General features: G+C 37.0%; 2 protein-coding genes across 2 annotated transcripts in view; one reads left to right on the top strand and one right to left on the bottom strand.

Annotated features, from left to right (window-relative positions):
- Positions 1 to 16,088, top strand: part of LOC127943055 (26S proteasome non-ATPase regulatory subunit 1) — a 44,063-nt gene that overhangs the window by 15,120 nt on the left and 12,855 nt on the right. The window contains exons 13-16 of the mRNA XM_052539168.1: positions 24 to 135; positions 319 to 515; positions 696 to 791; positions 1,591 to 1,655. Of these exons, the coding sequence (XP_052395128.1) occupies positions 24 to 135; positions 319 to 515; positions 696 to 791; positions 1,591 to 1,655 (470 nt within the window). The remainder of the gene's footprint in view (positions 1 to 23; positions 136 to 318; positions 516 to 695; positions 792 to 1,590; positions 1,656 to 16,088) is intronic.
- On the bottom strand, positions 804 to 13,529 carry LOC127943056 (5-hydroxytryptamine receptor 2B-like). The gene is made up of 4 exons (XM_052539169.1): positions 13,204 to 13,529; positions 11,952 to 12,490; positions 6,509 to 6,709; positions 804 to 4,139 (listed from the first exon to the last, which is right to left on the bottom strand). Exons 2-4 carry the CDS (start codon positions 12,226 to 12,228, stop codon positions 3,250 to 3,252), a joined length of 1,368 nt encoding a protein of 455 aa, XP_052395129.1. The 5' UTR covers positions 12,229 to 12,490; positions 13,204 to 13,529; the 3' UTR covers positions 804 to 3,249.

Genomic DNA, 16,088 nt, shown 5'->3' with positions numbered 1-16,088 from the left:
TTCTTTCTTGTTTCTTCTTCCAGATTGTTCGACATGGTGGCGCTCTTGGTCTCGGGTTAGCTGCCCTGGGCACTGCTCGCCAGGACGTCTACGATCTGCTCAAATCAAACCTCTATCAAGATGATGCAGTAACAGGCATGTTCATGTTCATCGTAGAGTTTATCTCCATCAGTAGTTTTCATGAAGGCACTGTTGGTTGAATTCTAGGCAGCCCCCCGAAACACTTTATCATCATGGCAATCAGGTTTTAATGGCCAACATTCGGCCTGTAATGCTAGCTTCGGCTCGCTCTCATCGTGTTATTTGGTGTTGTCACAGGAGAGGCGTCTGGTCTTGCTCTGGGGCTGGTGATGCTGGGCTCAAAGTCGGCTCAGGCCATTGAGGACATGGTGGGCTACGCTCAGGAGACCCAGCATGAGAAGATCCTGCGTGGACTGGCTGTCGGCATCGCAATGGTGATGTATGGACGGATGGAAGAGGCCGATGCTCTAATTGACAGTCTGTGTAGAGATAAGGTGAGCACTGACTTTATATAGAAATATATAAATAAAAAATGTTAATTGTGTCTCTATCAGGCAATAAATTGTTAGCATTCTTAACTGTTTCCAGAAGGCTCTGTTTATGCTGTGAATGCATGAAGTGCGTGGCTTGCTGTGTTTGAGGTTGCAGACTGTTTTATGTCACTGTCCCGACAGGACCCCATCCTGCGCCGCTCGGGGATGTACACCGTGGCCATGGCGTACTGCGGCTCGGGGAACAACAAAGCCATCCGACGACTGCTGCACGTGGCTGTGAGTCTTACATTTACAAATATTACAAACAACAAGTATTATCAGATGCAAACACATATGAGTCATTCCTCAATTACAAGAAAGAAAAAAAGGGTTTGTCATGTTTCATGTAGTTATTAAAAAAAAAAAAACATTGTAAAAAAAGGGGGGGGGGGGTTTTAAAATCAGAAGACAACATATATAATATGGTATAATATAATTGTTTAATAACTTTTTACTAATATCTTTGTCAGGGCAGCAGAGTATCATTGAAAAATCAGGAATTTCATTCCAAAATGTATGCTGTGTGCTTTATTAGATTAAATGTCATTAAACATAAATAAATATTAGGTCAGTATTTTTAGAATTCTGAAAAAAAAGGCCATAATCTTGTGATAAATAATTAGATTTAAATAATTTTGTAAAAAAAAAAAAAAACCGTTAATAGAGGGGAAAAAAACAAAAACATTATACATAGTGTAGATTTCCCTCTTTTTGTACTTTTTGAGATCTATTTTTGTGCTGAGAAGGGCATCTGTCCTGCATTTCCTGCAGGTGGCGACATTTCCATAAGTGCTTTTGGACAAGAGCTTGCAGTGTTGTTCTTGTTTCTTGTTCTGCTGTAGGTTTTATTGTAATCTCAGTGTTTCAGAGTTACGCTCTGGTAAAGCTCAGGCAGTTTAATGTATTTATACAACAGCAAGAACATAACCTGCATACCAAACAGAGTTAAAGTTAGCCACTGCTCAATGAGGGATGTATTGAATGTAATATTTTATCCGCATGCACCGCTCTGATTTCTGGTCCTTCTTCCTGTCAGGTAAGTGACGTGAACGATGATGTTCGGAGGGCCGCCGTCGAGTCCATTGGATTAATCTTGTTCAGGTATGGCACTGTCAGTCCTTACCTGTCTCTCTCTCTCTCCTATTGTCGTCTCATCCTGCGCTTCATTATAAACAGACCTCATCGGGATGAGCCGCTCTGAGATGGCTTGCCAGTAGCCCCGATTAAACAGCCCTTAATGTATACACACTCGAGACTCCACCCATACCTCTGATTTAAATGTCAACAGAGGTAATGGAGATTCTGTCATATTCCCCTTATGCAGCAGTTCAACCAGAAATTAGTTATTTATTTACTCCCCTTTGTCATTCTATTTACCTTCATGCATCTTGGCAAACCTAAAAATGCATATTTTTTTCAAAACCAGACCCTAATCTGGTTTAGATTCATGCCCATCACACACTCACAATATGCATTCTTGAGTTCAAAACATCTGGATGTTGAGTAAATCTCAAAATAGCCAGCACTGATCATGGATCGATCTAAATTGCAGCATTTGTTGACCTTAAAAATCAGCCGTTTCAGGACAAAAATACTTTGAAGTAGTAGAGTTTAACCACAGATCTCAATCAAGAACAGCTTGCACCTTTAAACATCCTGCATGCCAGGGTGAAACATGTTGTGTTGTCCCATATGCTTATCCTTTTTATTATTATTTTGCCGGCAGTAAGTTCCCCCTCAGACGGAGCCAAATATAACTGGTGAACTATTTTAAGCCCTAAAAAGGCCATTGCGATATTCCCATGATCAGTTGTCAGTTAAAAAAGTCTATATAAATCCTTCCAGTGTTTAGAGAGTGTACAGAGCTAAAACAGTTGAACAGGTTTCTGTCGTCTGTCCCACAGGCCCCTATCCCTGCTACACATCCATATTACAACTGCACACCTCCTTTTTTATGGGTGTTGTTTATCACTTTATAAATGCGAATGGAATTTCTCACTATAAGAACATACAATAAAACACAAGGTTTTCTTCATAGGAGTGCATCTTTCACAACTAAAAAGTAGCACCATTGACACATTTTGCAATCATGAACTGTAAGCATTCACCAGAATTAACACTTCGTAGCTCCTTTATCTGGAAAATAAAGTTTATTCGGCAGAAGTATTGAAAAATGTCAGTATCTACAAATAGTTATTCTTCATTGTACAAAAGCAACTTTGATCCATCTACACATGTTAAAAAAGTTCTGCAATAATTTAGTGAAGCATTTATTAATTTTCTTGTATACAGAAGGTAAGTGGAGGTGTGATTTATTTGAGACTTGTGCTTATTTTGACAAAGGTGTCTTATTTTGGCTTCACATTGTAGACCCAGTCTACTAACTTTGGGTTGTGTAAAAACAGTTCTCTCTTTGCCGTAAGTACGTTTTTTTTTTTCACAGTATTGCCAATTATTAGGTTGGCCGTGACTTTCACTCCCCAAAGCAATTTGTTTTTGTTTTTTGGGGGTTCTTCCAGACATTCAGTTTATATGCCATTCTATCTGCCAATCCAAGGCTTTAAGATGGAGCGGCTATGACCATTTAATGCAGTCCTTCTGAACTCCTTTTGGACTACATCTAAACATGGGCTTTTGGCACTGAAAGACTGGCACATCTCTAACTTGGCTTCTTATCCGAAGTGTGTCAGATATACTACACGTGGCTTACGTGATCGTCAGGTTTGCAGTCTTCATTGTCTGACAGGAGCAAGATGTTCAACGTGATGTTTGCAGAAGTCTGCAGATCCGTGGGACGACTCGAGAGGAGAGGACTCTGATAACTTACAGGGCTGACTCCGTTCTTCATACTGTGTTTCATAAACCGCTTTGAGTTCTTGGTCATCGATGACCGAAAATTAATTTTGCTTCTCCGTTGCATTTTCGGAGTCTCTACACGTCTGTAGTTACATGTGATGTAGCGCCTAAAGGCCTGCCTGTACGTCCCGTTGAACAGTGTATAAACCAGGGGGTTGATTCCTGAAGAAACGTAGCCCACCCATTGAAAGATATCCAACAGTCGTTCCACTAGATTACTGTTGCACCCTTGACAGAGTACAGAAGTCACATTGGTAATGAAGAAAGGACACCACATCACAACAAACAACATGAATACAATCCCCAGAACCTTTGACGCCCTTTGTTCATTGGTCAAGTTTTGCATGGACCTCTTTCCTATGGTGGACATCCTACGGAGAGGGATATCATTCCTTGTGATGGGACGCAGTGTTCGGTCCCTTTTAAATCCATTTGAAGTGGCCACTTTCACAGGCGAAGAGGGAACCGGCTGGTGGAAGATGGTGGAAATGCTGGTCCTTGAAGCTCTCCATCTCAAAAGATAGGCCTTTTTGCGCAGCACTTGGATTGTCAGGAAGTAGATAATCATCATAATTGTAAGAGGTATAAAGAAAGCTGTCAAAGACCCATACACCTTGAAGTCCCCAAATCCTTCTCGTGACAGCTGACAGGTGTGGTTGTTGTTGAAGGTGATGTTATTTGGATGGTCGAAGACTTGTAGCCCTTTGATTGGAATAGGTATTGCAATACCTGATGGACAAAGACCAGTTGTTAAATTGAGCAAGGAATAAGGTTGAAATCAAACATTGAAATGTTCAAGCCAATTATAATTTACTGTTTATCACAGCTCTAAAAATGTTCATTTTAAACGTCTGGGTTAAAAACAACTCAACTCAACTAAAATAATTTTAATAAATAATTAAATTCTTCCTAAATTAAGTGTAGTCACTTAAGTAAGCCTAAACTTGCAGCTCAATAAACAAAAATATAAATCAAAACAATTTCTGTAAAAAAAGAGAGAAAAAAAGAAAACTTTAGAGACATGCTCACTATCTACACATTCCTCTTTCAGTCCAAGTTCTTATGCAGGAATGCTCATGTTTCCTGGATTAAGTTTAGAGCAGTAAGGTACGAGGACGTGTGCTCACAGACAAACAGTGGCAAAGACACCTGAGAACCAGCAGTTAATTAGTTTTTTAAATGTTGTGGTTTTGAACAAATGTAAACAATGGCGTGAGGCTTAAAAGTATAGATGCGATACCAGCTCAATTTAATTTTTGTACTAAATCGCAGAAACAGTACTTTAGACTGCTATTCCTCGCTCTGTGAAGTAACGTGAGGGAGGAAACTAGTTGATGTTAGCTAGTTAATTAACCGTGTTATCTGCTTGGGAAGCAAGCCAAATAGTATTTATTTCAACACTGAAACAAATGGCGGATGGGTCTTTGTCTTGGTCGTGGGTGAAAGAGGGAGAAATTAAGATGAGACCGCTATATATAGTTTACATTCGACCTGGAAAGTATTTATTTGGTGATTTGGTCTAAAATGTCATCTGTATGGAACATGGTTATTCTATGTTCCCCGAAAAATTCCCATATAACAGACTTTGTGTTCTTCGATGGGGGAAAAAGTTCCAGGGATTCACACAACCTGAGGAAGTCCTGCACTTTCTGTCTTTGAAGACATGTAAAAAATCTGTGCATACCCCATATAAATTATTGTGATTTTGAAATAGTGACTTTTCCAAACCGCGGTATACCTTAAAACCGGTTATCGTCCCATGCTTAATCCCAAAGTATTGCATTTACATACAGTGAATTATTCAGCCCCGCATCAAGTCTCTTGTATTCACTCTCACTCAACTTCCTTCTGGTCTCAGTCTTGACTCTGAGTCAGCCTCTGTTGGTCTGGGCCTGGACTTAGACCTAAATGAGCTGGTCTCGTTGGGAGTTAAACTCTCCAGGAAGCTGGATGTCCAGGAACAGTATTGGTTACCAATGGACTAGGTTATTGCATAGTCAGGCATCTCCTTTGTAAATTTACTTTTTGTGCTTTTTGCAGTTATTTTCTGTTTTTTTTTTTTTTTTTTTTTTTTTTTTTTTTTTTGAAGGAATGCTTCTGGTTGGTGGATTGCCAGACTGATTTGTTCTGCAAAAGCCCTTAACTGTTCAGCTTATCTGGGGTTCATCTGATCCCGATTAAGTTCTTAAGAGGTGTTCACATAATAAATGCAATTAAAAACAGCAGGAGATGTCTTTGTCAATATTGTGGATCTCTTTTGTTATAACAATTGGAGTAGCATTTGCCATTCATTACTAATAATAGCAATTACAGTATCAATAACACATCTTGAACTTGAGTTCTGTCACTTCAAGTATCTATAACCGTCAGGGTTTTTTTTTCTCTGTAAAACTGCTTTGTCAGAGATGTGAATATGCAAAGTCATTCTCAGGAGTGCACAGGGACTTGGTGTTCATGGTCAGTGTTGAAGTGACACAGCACGTGTCATGATAGTGAAACAGCTTCATGATTCCAGAACCGTGCGTCTCGCTCATCCAAACAACTCAGCCAAAGTCATTTTCTGGACTGATGCTAACGAGCTTAAATCGCAAGGTGTTTACTTTGGTTCCACCCTCAACAAGCCAGCGTCCACATATAACTAAAACCCGATCATTAAAAGTAAATCTTTTTGCTTATATAAACGGAAGCTCACTGGTCAGTGAGTGACATGAGATAAAGTATATTTGTGCGTATGCGTATGCCAGAGTGTTGAGATCATTGATTGGTTTGGCATTTAAGCACTGAATTTTGCCACATTTGTTTAAAGCAGTAATAAAAAAAAAAAAAAAAAATTAAATGTAGGTAATAAAACACTAGATTTGAGTTTGTTCCTTTTTTTTTACTGTATAAGCCTCTTCATCATCTTGAAGGAAATTTTGGGATTTGTGTTTATAAAATTGAAAATGGAAATTCCCTGCATCTGTAAAGGCAATATTTCCTTTTGTTTTTATAGTAGATGTGAATATATATATGGATTGATTAGCAATTTTTTGTAAAGGACACGATTCAAGATTATTCCAGACACTTGCAGAAGTGGAATTACCATCATTGTGACATACCTATAGAGATTAGCCAGACCAGTGCGATTTTAGCCAGCGCTTTAGCTCTGGACTTGAACTGGCTGTGCTGGATTGGTTTCTTGATCGCAATGTATCGGTCGAGGGAGATGGCACACAGGTGCATGATGGAGGCAGTTGAGAACAAGACGTCCAGAAAGAGCCAGATAGGGCACAGGAAATCTGCAAGGGGCCATCTGGAGTCTGAAATATGAAGAGAATATTAAGCACTAATCAGTGGGCTGTCTGAAATTTAAATTAGAACTCTGAGACCTTTGTCATTTTGTGATTGGACACACATTTTAAAGACATCTTTACAGCATTATTTCATGCATGCTAACTTAGCATGGCTTTAATCAGAGTTAGTAGCCCATTCAATGTTACCAGAAAAAAATTAACCTGTTCTCTTAAATATTCAAAACTGGTATTAACTGCTTGTTTCTCCTCTTTAGACACCCATGAAGAACTTCAGCTTAGGTTTGTGGCAGTGAGGAAACTTTCCCACCAGTTAATTGAAGTGTAATAACAGTGGTAGTACCGGTATCACTGTTAGGCTGGGGCGTGTTATTTAGATTGAGTTTCCCTCTTTTCTTCACTTTCAAATGGCTTATAAAAGTACTGTGTGTATTTTACTTTCACTTTCAAATAAGCGGCAACTGAATCACCGCAATTCGGCGTCAAGCTATTGCTCGTTTTAGTTTTCCTTCTTTCCCTCGGATTTCTTGGTTTTCAATAAGGCTATTTGAAGTGCAGTGTGCATTTCACTTTCAAATGATCTGCAATTCAGCATTGATTCAATTCAAGCAACAACAATGTCAAACTAAAATAACAAAACCAATAAAAATACAGTACATACGCCAAAATAAATTACTGAAAATCAGCAAACACTGTGGAACCATTGTTGTTCGTGCTCGTTTCGGCACGCTGAATTGAGCGTTTAGTTCTTAAGTGTCTGTTCTCTAACTGAACTACCTAAATTATTTTTGTTACTATAAACATTTCTAAACTGTGGTGGAGGGCAGTGCTGCAATAGGCAAATGATGCAACTGGTGTTGCGTCTTAACTGAAATAACCTTATAGTAGAATACCATGTCTAATGAGGAAGCCTACTTGAGGTAAGTCAAACATAAATAAGACATTTATGGGATTTATTAGGATTAGGATTTATTGTCCTAAATCACAGATCTTTCATAGTGATACTAGCTGCGTTTACATAGACCCTAATAATCAGATCGTAATAGGACTAGAAACACAATCAGAATATAAAAAGTCACATGTAAACACGTCAATCAGATTGAAAATTTTTTCTGAAATGTCAAGTTTTCATTGACTAAAACTAGATTAAAACTAAAGGTTGATAGAAGGTTGATTAAATATGATAACAACTAACAAGGATATTTTAACATAGACTAAGACTAAAATGAAAATAGCTGACAAAATGAACACTACTGACACATCAGGTTCACTTTAAATCTGAATGCTATAGACTGGTTTTTCTTGTTCATGATGTCTTGTTTGGGCATGCACATAAATGCATTCCTTTTAATTCATCTCAGCCTTTGCATCTCATCTTGTGGTACTAAACATTATTACATAAATAGAAACAAGCTCCAGTTTAACAAAAATGGTTTGCGAGATTAAACACTTGGGCGCTTTTGGACTATTCATCAAGCTCTTTAGTGACGCTGTTTATTTTAGTGACAGACATGAAATGGTGGATAATCATGTTGGTCTTCACCCCATTGCACTTAGAGATGCTATTGCTCTCATTACAGTTCCATATTTACTAGAAGTGGAAAGGAAATTTGACATTTTTCCATAAAATACATCACAACTCTTAATAAGCTTATCTGAATACTTCAGGTTACTGGTTTAACGAAGTTGCATTTTGTACAAACTTTTTAGGTCTCAGTTTTACACTAGGTGCTTCTATTTCACACAAGTCTGCATGGACTATCATGTATCAATAAAAGCTTGTGTGTGTGAGTGGACCTCCAGGGTTTGGAGAGCCTGTAAGCAGATGTTGAAAACTGGCACTAGTCACATCACCCCTCTTTACTAAACAGATCCTCATAGAAGCTCCTCAGAGAGGGCTGCATTATTGCCAGCTGGGCTTTCTGAATCCAGCATGTTTGGCAGTTATTTTGGAGCTAAAATAAATTAACCAGCATGACAGTCACATCTATGACATGCATTAGATTATTATAATTTTTATTATTATTATTATTATTATTATTTTAGAAACCCTGTTAATTCGACTAGGAAGTTTTTCCCAATCCCAGGAACTTTTAATCTTTTAACCATTTAAAGTAATATTTTATTCAAACAGCCATTGTTGCTCAGTAGATTTTAAATGTTGAATCTGAAAATAATTCTGTCCATGCAACTGGAAGTTTCGTTTAAAGGTGAAAGATTTCCAAAACATTTTGCAATGCAAATTTGCGGTGTTGATCGCAGGGCCTGAGTTTTGTTTTGGAAAATGGGGTGGGGGGAATTCCCCCTTTAATTGAATTTATTTGACAAATTTATTTAAACTAAAACAGACATGTAAACAGTCAGTAATTAAATAAGAATAGATAAATTATAAGCAATGGCACAAACAAATGCCATAAGATAAAACTTAATTTTTTTTTTCTTTTCAGGTAGGTTTTAACTGTAATAATCAGGTACAGAAATACCACAGAAACGGAATAATCTATTTAAATTTAAATTAACATTGGTAAGTCTTCAATGTGTACAGATATATCTGTTACACAAGTTTTGTTTCTCAATTGTTTACATTCACTTAATAGCCTATATATGACAATGTTTAGTATAAATCAACTGTATACAAGAATACTCATCAAGATGGCATTTTGACATGATTTTGTATATACTTGGCCATTTATGCGCAATAAGGTGCAACACTACTTCATTCTGTAGTCGCGCACTCTCAGATGCAGCTTTATGTGCGGACGCTTTGGGTTTGAGCTCGCAGAAAGGGCTGTCTCAGAGTAAGTACTGAATTTTCAAATTGTAAGGCTTAAAAGCATGTGCAAATGATACATTATGTCATCGATCCCGAGTATCTTTCACTCTGAAATATTTGCAGGAATTTCCTACATTACAAGCTCAAAAACTCCGTGAATCAATAGAATTATGTGCAATCCCATGCCGAAATTCAAGCCCTGGATCAACAGATAGCCATTTGGTTTGTTTGACAGTCAATTTTTACCAAAATATTATGCATGTAAACACGTTATTATATAAAAATCACAAACCCCTCCTATTAAAGGTTTTGGATGACAGCTCAAGGGAATAGTTCAGTTGTGTCTAATCTAATATTGTCTTTAGAAAGCTTCATGGAGAAATGAATAGCAAAAACGATCTTGCTTAATTTTATGCCTCACCCACAAAATCTAAGTGAACATATTAACTCTGTCGTCCAGCTCAAGTTTCCATATAGACTGACAGGTAAGTGTGCCCTTTCTTCTTGAAAGCAAAATAAAGAGACACTCTGCTCCACCACACTTTAGGTTTGCACTCCCAAGTCTCAACTTCCTCATGTAAATATTTATCTCGTTCCAGAGAAACACGTTTGTGGTGTGCTCTCCATAGTAGGCTTTTGTTTTTAGCCTTGCTGAGACTCTTTATCAAGCACTGTAGACTTTCACAGTGTTCAGTCATTGCTTTTTCATGGCTTTAACTTCAGTGCCTGTCCTCACCTGGTCCACAGATGTGGATGTGGTCGTTGGTGGACGTTTGGTTTTAATGTTTTAGCAAGCACATCTTACCTCCAAAGGACTGAAAACTTTGAATTCCTCCAGTTGGTAAAGGTTGCCATATTTTTATGATTACATTTAATCGCAGGTTATTATGATGTGAATTCACGTCTAGAGTTACTGCTGTTATGGTCAATAAATTGTGGCACTCATATGTTGTATTATTGGACCCCTTCCTCCAAAGGTAATTTGATTTAATTACCTGTCAGTGTTCATGACGTCTGGTAAGCTTCAGCTGTTTGGCAAAAGCTTTCTTTCTCTTTCTGCATTCATACATGGTTCTCCTTCTTTGGAACAACTTTAGAATCATTCAGTCATTTTCCCATCCGTGTGGTCCTTAGGGGACTCCTCAGTTTCTTCACATCATCAAGGCTTGGTTTTAACCCAGGTACTTAAATTTTTGTCTTTGAGGTTTTCGACAAACACAACCATGAAAAAAAGCCCACCCTTCCCATCTTTACAATTGGGTTCTGTTTTATCCCAACCTCTCAAACACAGTGTTTGACCATTTCTTTTGGATGAATAGCATCTGTTATAAGATTTTCCAGGAAACATTACTGGACTAGTGCTGGGTAGTTACTGATTACATTTAATCTGGATTACATTATCAGATTTCCAAAAATGAAGTACTTGTAATTAGATTGTAACACTTTAGTCAGATAGCTATTTTACTTTCAAAAATAAATTTTTATTTACCCTGCAGTTCCTTCATGAACCCCAGTGTGGTAAACCTTGACGTAATGAAATTTTAACAAAGAATGTCATATATTTTCTTTCTTTTTTTGTGTTTTTATATTAGTATGGTACAGGATCATGTTATTTAAACCAATGTGATTAACGAGTTGGGTCAAGCGCAAGGTTGGGGGGTTCAAATCCCATGGGAACACATGTTAGGAGAAAATTGTTAGCTTGAATGCAATGTAAGTCACTTTGGATAAAAGCGTCTGCTGAATGCATAAAAAAATAAGTGTGCTGCTTTTAAATGTCATTCCAAGGCTTGGACTGCATTGATGTAAAGGTGAGCAAATAATGACAGAATTTTACTGCTGTATTGTTCCTTTAACGTACTTGTTTGAGAGCCAAATTATGACCTAGTAAACAAGTTTTGGTTTACCTAAAGCTGTTATGTGCACAGACAAGGTGCAGCGAATGGAGGTTCCATAAATGTCATCAGATCGATTTAATGAGAAATAATGGACCGACTGGAGTATTTGGCATTGGAACTGAAAGCCAAGCTGGCATAAGAACATCAATAGTAGTAGCTTGGCAGATGTTGTATAGTTTGAAACTTGTGAGGCATGTTTACCTCAGAAATGTTTTGAAGAGTGCTTGACTTCTGTGTGTATTTATTCTGTCAGTGCAGGGAAACAAAACATGGTGTTTATCACTTCATTTAAGGTGAATAATTCTGAGAAACCTTAAGGCATTTCAAAATCACTGTAGAATATACAACAAAAAAACAACTCTACAGATTCCATCTAGCATAGTCATTGGACTGTCATTCAACCCTGATGCTGCCACCTAAACACGTTATAAGGACTTTTTATATATATATATATATATATATATATATATATATATATATATATATATATATATATATATATATATATATATATATATATATATATATATATACATTTTACAATAAACAGTCCTCCATAATCAATGTTAAGGATACTTACGGAATAGCACAGTAACCAGAGCGATGGGCATGACTAGCAGTCCCACCAGTAGATCGGCCACAGCCAGAGACATCAGGAAGAAGTTAGTGGCGTTCTGCAGTTTTCTCTCCAGTGAAACTGCCAGAATGACCAGGATGTTTCCACCAATGGTGGGGATGATGACCAGAAGAATGAGCAGTGCGGCCCAACGGAGTTGTTCTCCAGGCTGGAGGGATTCCCGGTCCTCACTCCCTGTTTGGTTGAGCTCCAGCATGGACGAGACGCTATTGCTAGCCATTCTGCTTTGGATAGTTGTGCTTTTGTTTTTTCTGTGGGCTCGTCCAGCATTGTCACAGACTTCCTCCCGTCCGAAGGTGGTGGGACATTCAAATTCAAGTAATGCACATTTGTTTGCTTGCAAGAAACCAATTTATTGAGCAAAAGCGTTTCCAAAGAATTCCCCTCTAAATTATCGTCTCCAGATAAAATCAGCGCTTGGATTGGTCACATGGTAGCAGAGGTATTGCCCATTTTTATTCTGTCGCCATGCTTTGGCACTCCTGCAAATATAAATAAATAAATATAAACATTACAATGGAAAACCCATCATTAAAAAAAAACAAAAAAAAAACAGGATCTTTAGCCAACATTTGATAAGATTGTTTCGTTGTGATTAGCCATATGTCTTCCAGGCCATGTTCGTGATTAAGGAATGAAGTAGCTATCAGTAATGATCTGTGAGTGTTGATTATATGAAGTCATTTGTGTTCCTATCTAGTTCAATCAGTCGGAGCAGATGACATCATAAACAATGTTTTTATTTTCAGGATAATTAGGGTTTCATAACTTCATTATCATTTTGAAATGGCTCCTTCTGTCATAACATTGTAATGAATATCACGCAATAGACAAATGTTGTATAATGTGTTGTTGATTTTAAATATTAATTAGGCCTATATAGGAATAAAATATAGGAAAAATAAAAAATGTGTATATTAAAACTATTGTAGAATATTAACATGAATTGACCTTAAATTTAGCATTTTTTTCAGCTCTTTGTGCTGTAGCCTGTTGAATTTCCCCTATCCACTTCACCAGTTTGAAGATTTTTTCCCCTAATAATAAGCTAAAAGGAATTCATTTTTTTCATCAAATAACATTTTATCTATACATTTTCTAAATTTAAAATGGTTCTAAATAATAATAAAAATAAAATAACAATTCCCAGATCAAAATAAATATGAAAATTGAGTATATATATTTTTTTGCTTACCTTAAACTCAAACCTGAAGATTTCCTCTGTGCATTATCTTAATTCCATATTATTCATTGTTGTATTTTTCCCGTCTTTTAAGCAAGTGAAACAAGTGCTTCTTCACTAAACGTTCTTCAGATTGCAGCTTCTTTCGTTTTATATGTACTCACAAAAAAGTATATTGCGATGACAAAATTCTGTGTAGGAAAGGATCCGGATCTCTCTTCAGTTTGTTGCTGAGGAATGTCCTTGTTGTTGAGCAGCTGTCATCACCTACCGTGATCAACGGTTTAAAACTTCATCCGTCCTCTAACCCTTTCTCTCTCATTCTGTCTATGCTTACTGACTCGCGCTCTCTCTCTCTCTCTCTCTCTCTCCCCCTCTCCCTCTCTCTCGGGCGCGCTCATAAGTTAAACCTGGAGGAACGGATGAATGTGTCGACACTGGGGTGGGTCTAGAGATCCTGGAGGGTAATTTTTTTCTATGCGGTGAAGCTGCTGTTTTTGTCATTCATGGTTTTCTGTAGCTTAATGCATCCGTTTTTTTTGTTGTTGTTGTCATTTTGTCAACTAATCAATTTAAAACAAAATTGTTTTGTACATCCTTGCCACCTATTGAGCTATTGGGAGCATATTGAGCATATCTGAATATCCAGATGTGTTGAGATTGTCCTTTAACACCCTCTGAATACTGAGGGGGTTGGTTCAGAGGCAGATCTGTCGTATTTTAAGTTGTATCGATTGAGTCTTGTCTACATCACTGTGGAAATATTTGGGACTCTCACTTTTGCGGGGCCAATCCGTGAACAATCTTTGTCCAGCTCCTCCTTTACTGCCATGTGCTCAAGCTGCATAGACACATCTCTTTGACACCTTGACATTATTTGAATTTGAGCCATTTTTTTGTAATTTAGTTTGCCATTTTTACTAGTTTCATCTTTAAATGTCTATATAGTATTTTTTTTTTTTTTTTAATTTTGGTTTTACTATATTAATCTAAAAAAAAGGTCTTGGCAAAAAGCATAAATTTTATATATATATACTTTTTTTTATTGTTTTTTTTTTTTTACACTTGAAATGTCATTCCACCTACTACAATTGAAGGCAACAACTGAATTTAAGTAATTTAAACTTTTTTTCAATCCATTAAAATTATATTAATCTGACTTTAAATATATTATTTTGAAGTTCATGCATTTGCTTTTATGCTTGAGGCCAAAACTTTTTTCTCTCTCTCACTCTGCTAACAAAACCTGAAGTCTATGTTTTGCTAAGCTATTAAAGTAATGCTGCCTCTTTCTCCCCACTGAAACCAGGGCTGTATTAGGGGACTCTCTTTTGTTTGTTCATTTTACTGGTGCGTTGGAAAGCGTCTGGCAAAGGAAAACTCTTGAACCATGAACGCCTGCGACTCCTGGAGTGTGTCAGGCTTCATCTTTTGTTTATGAAACTTAACAAGACAAAACTTAAATCAGACAAAACCCAATTTAGGAGGGAGCTTTTAGCTAAAGATTTAAGAGGCTGTAAATGTTGATTGTGTTTGCAAAGATAAAGCAGTTCTTATAAAATAATTATATATATATATATATATCTTTTTGGGAACATCTTGAACACTGAACGATTGCAAGTTTTTTTTTCTGTGCTTTCGTTAGTACGTTTAGTACCTTTTCATTAGTATTTAAATAATGGATTTCTGGTTAAAGAATTTATAAATGTACTATGCATAAGTATGTGTGTGTGGAACAAAAATTGTTGTACTTTCTTTTGTAAATTGCAGCATTTTGTTTTTATCAACTAGGCAAGTGATTATGAATGGATACCAAAAAGTATTGAAGGTAAATCTAGATTTCTGTGAGAAAACCCATGAAGCTCCAGTCTGAATCTGAGATGAGCCAGATTCTTACACCATTTCAATTAATTAAGTTAGAATAAAAAACTGTAGAGTTGTTACCATTCAAATGAAATCAGTAAGCAAACTCCCATTTTCTTATGTTTAATGAAACTGAAAGGTGACACATGCATTTACACCACAACATTTAAAATGCATAAATACTTTTAGAAGATTAATGTTTTACATGTTTTTTTTAACATACAGGAAATGCAATGATACTTTTAAACGTGAAACCAAAGCACCAGTAGGAGGTGGCAAATCACCATTTTAATGAGTCATTCATTCAACCTAATTGTTCAAATGACTGATTCATTCAGAAATGAGGCATGTCTTTATGAACAGGGCACTGAATCATTGACTCACTCAATTCGTTCAAAACTGTGGATTCATTCGGTAACAAAATGCTACTGTGTTTGTTGGAGACACACAACAGTTCTCCAGTGGCTGTGATTGGCTCTGTAACTTTTGGTACCGTAGTGATTCAGGACAAGCCAAAAGCACGGTTTGGAAAATGGTTTCATGGTTCATGGTGCTTATTATTTAGTAAATTTTAAACACAAGTTACGGACTGCAGCTTTAACTACTATTGTATAAAATCAGTGTCGGATTGCAGTCTTGGTGATTTTTATGGAAACACCTTGGTCGTGTAATGTTGCTCACCTTTATCTTATATTATAATACATTTTTTCTTCTATGTATGCATATATAAGTTGCACTCATTTGTTTTGATTTCTGCACGGCTCTCTCTCTTATATGGGACCACATCAATACATCAACAGTCTCCGTTTACACTGAATGCTATAAAACCTGTATCATCAGAATTGGTCCACGCCGATCATGTGGAAAATCGGCTAATTCTGGTCCCTGGTTGGTGGATCCGTGCATCTCTACTCTAAACCCATATGAACAGTCAGGATTAGATTGAATAAATGGCTATGGATGAGCATTAAGATCCTGGCCGAGGTTTGTATTTGTACAGAAGGTTCCCAACTTCAGTGTTGAAACGGTGTTTC

The sequence above is a fragment of the Carassius gibelio genome, chromosome A22, assembly GCF_023724105.1.
Source record: "Carassius gibelio isolate Cgi1373 ecotype wild population from Czech Republic chromosome A22, carGib1.2-hapl.c, whole genome shotgun sequence".
Classification (NCBI taxonomy): Eukaryota; Metazoa; Chordata; class Actinopteri; order Cypriniformes; family Cyprinidae; genus Carassius; species Carassius gibelio.
This window is presented reverse-complemented; position numbering and strand designations above follow the sequence as displayed.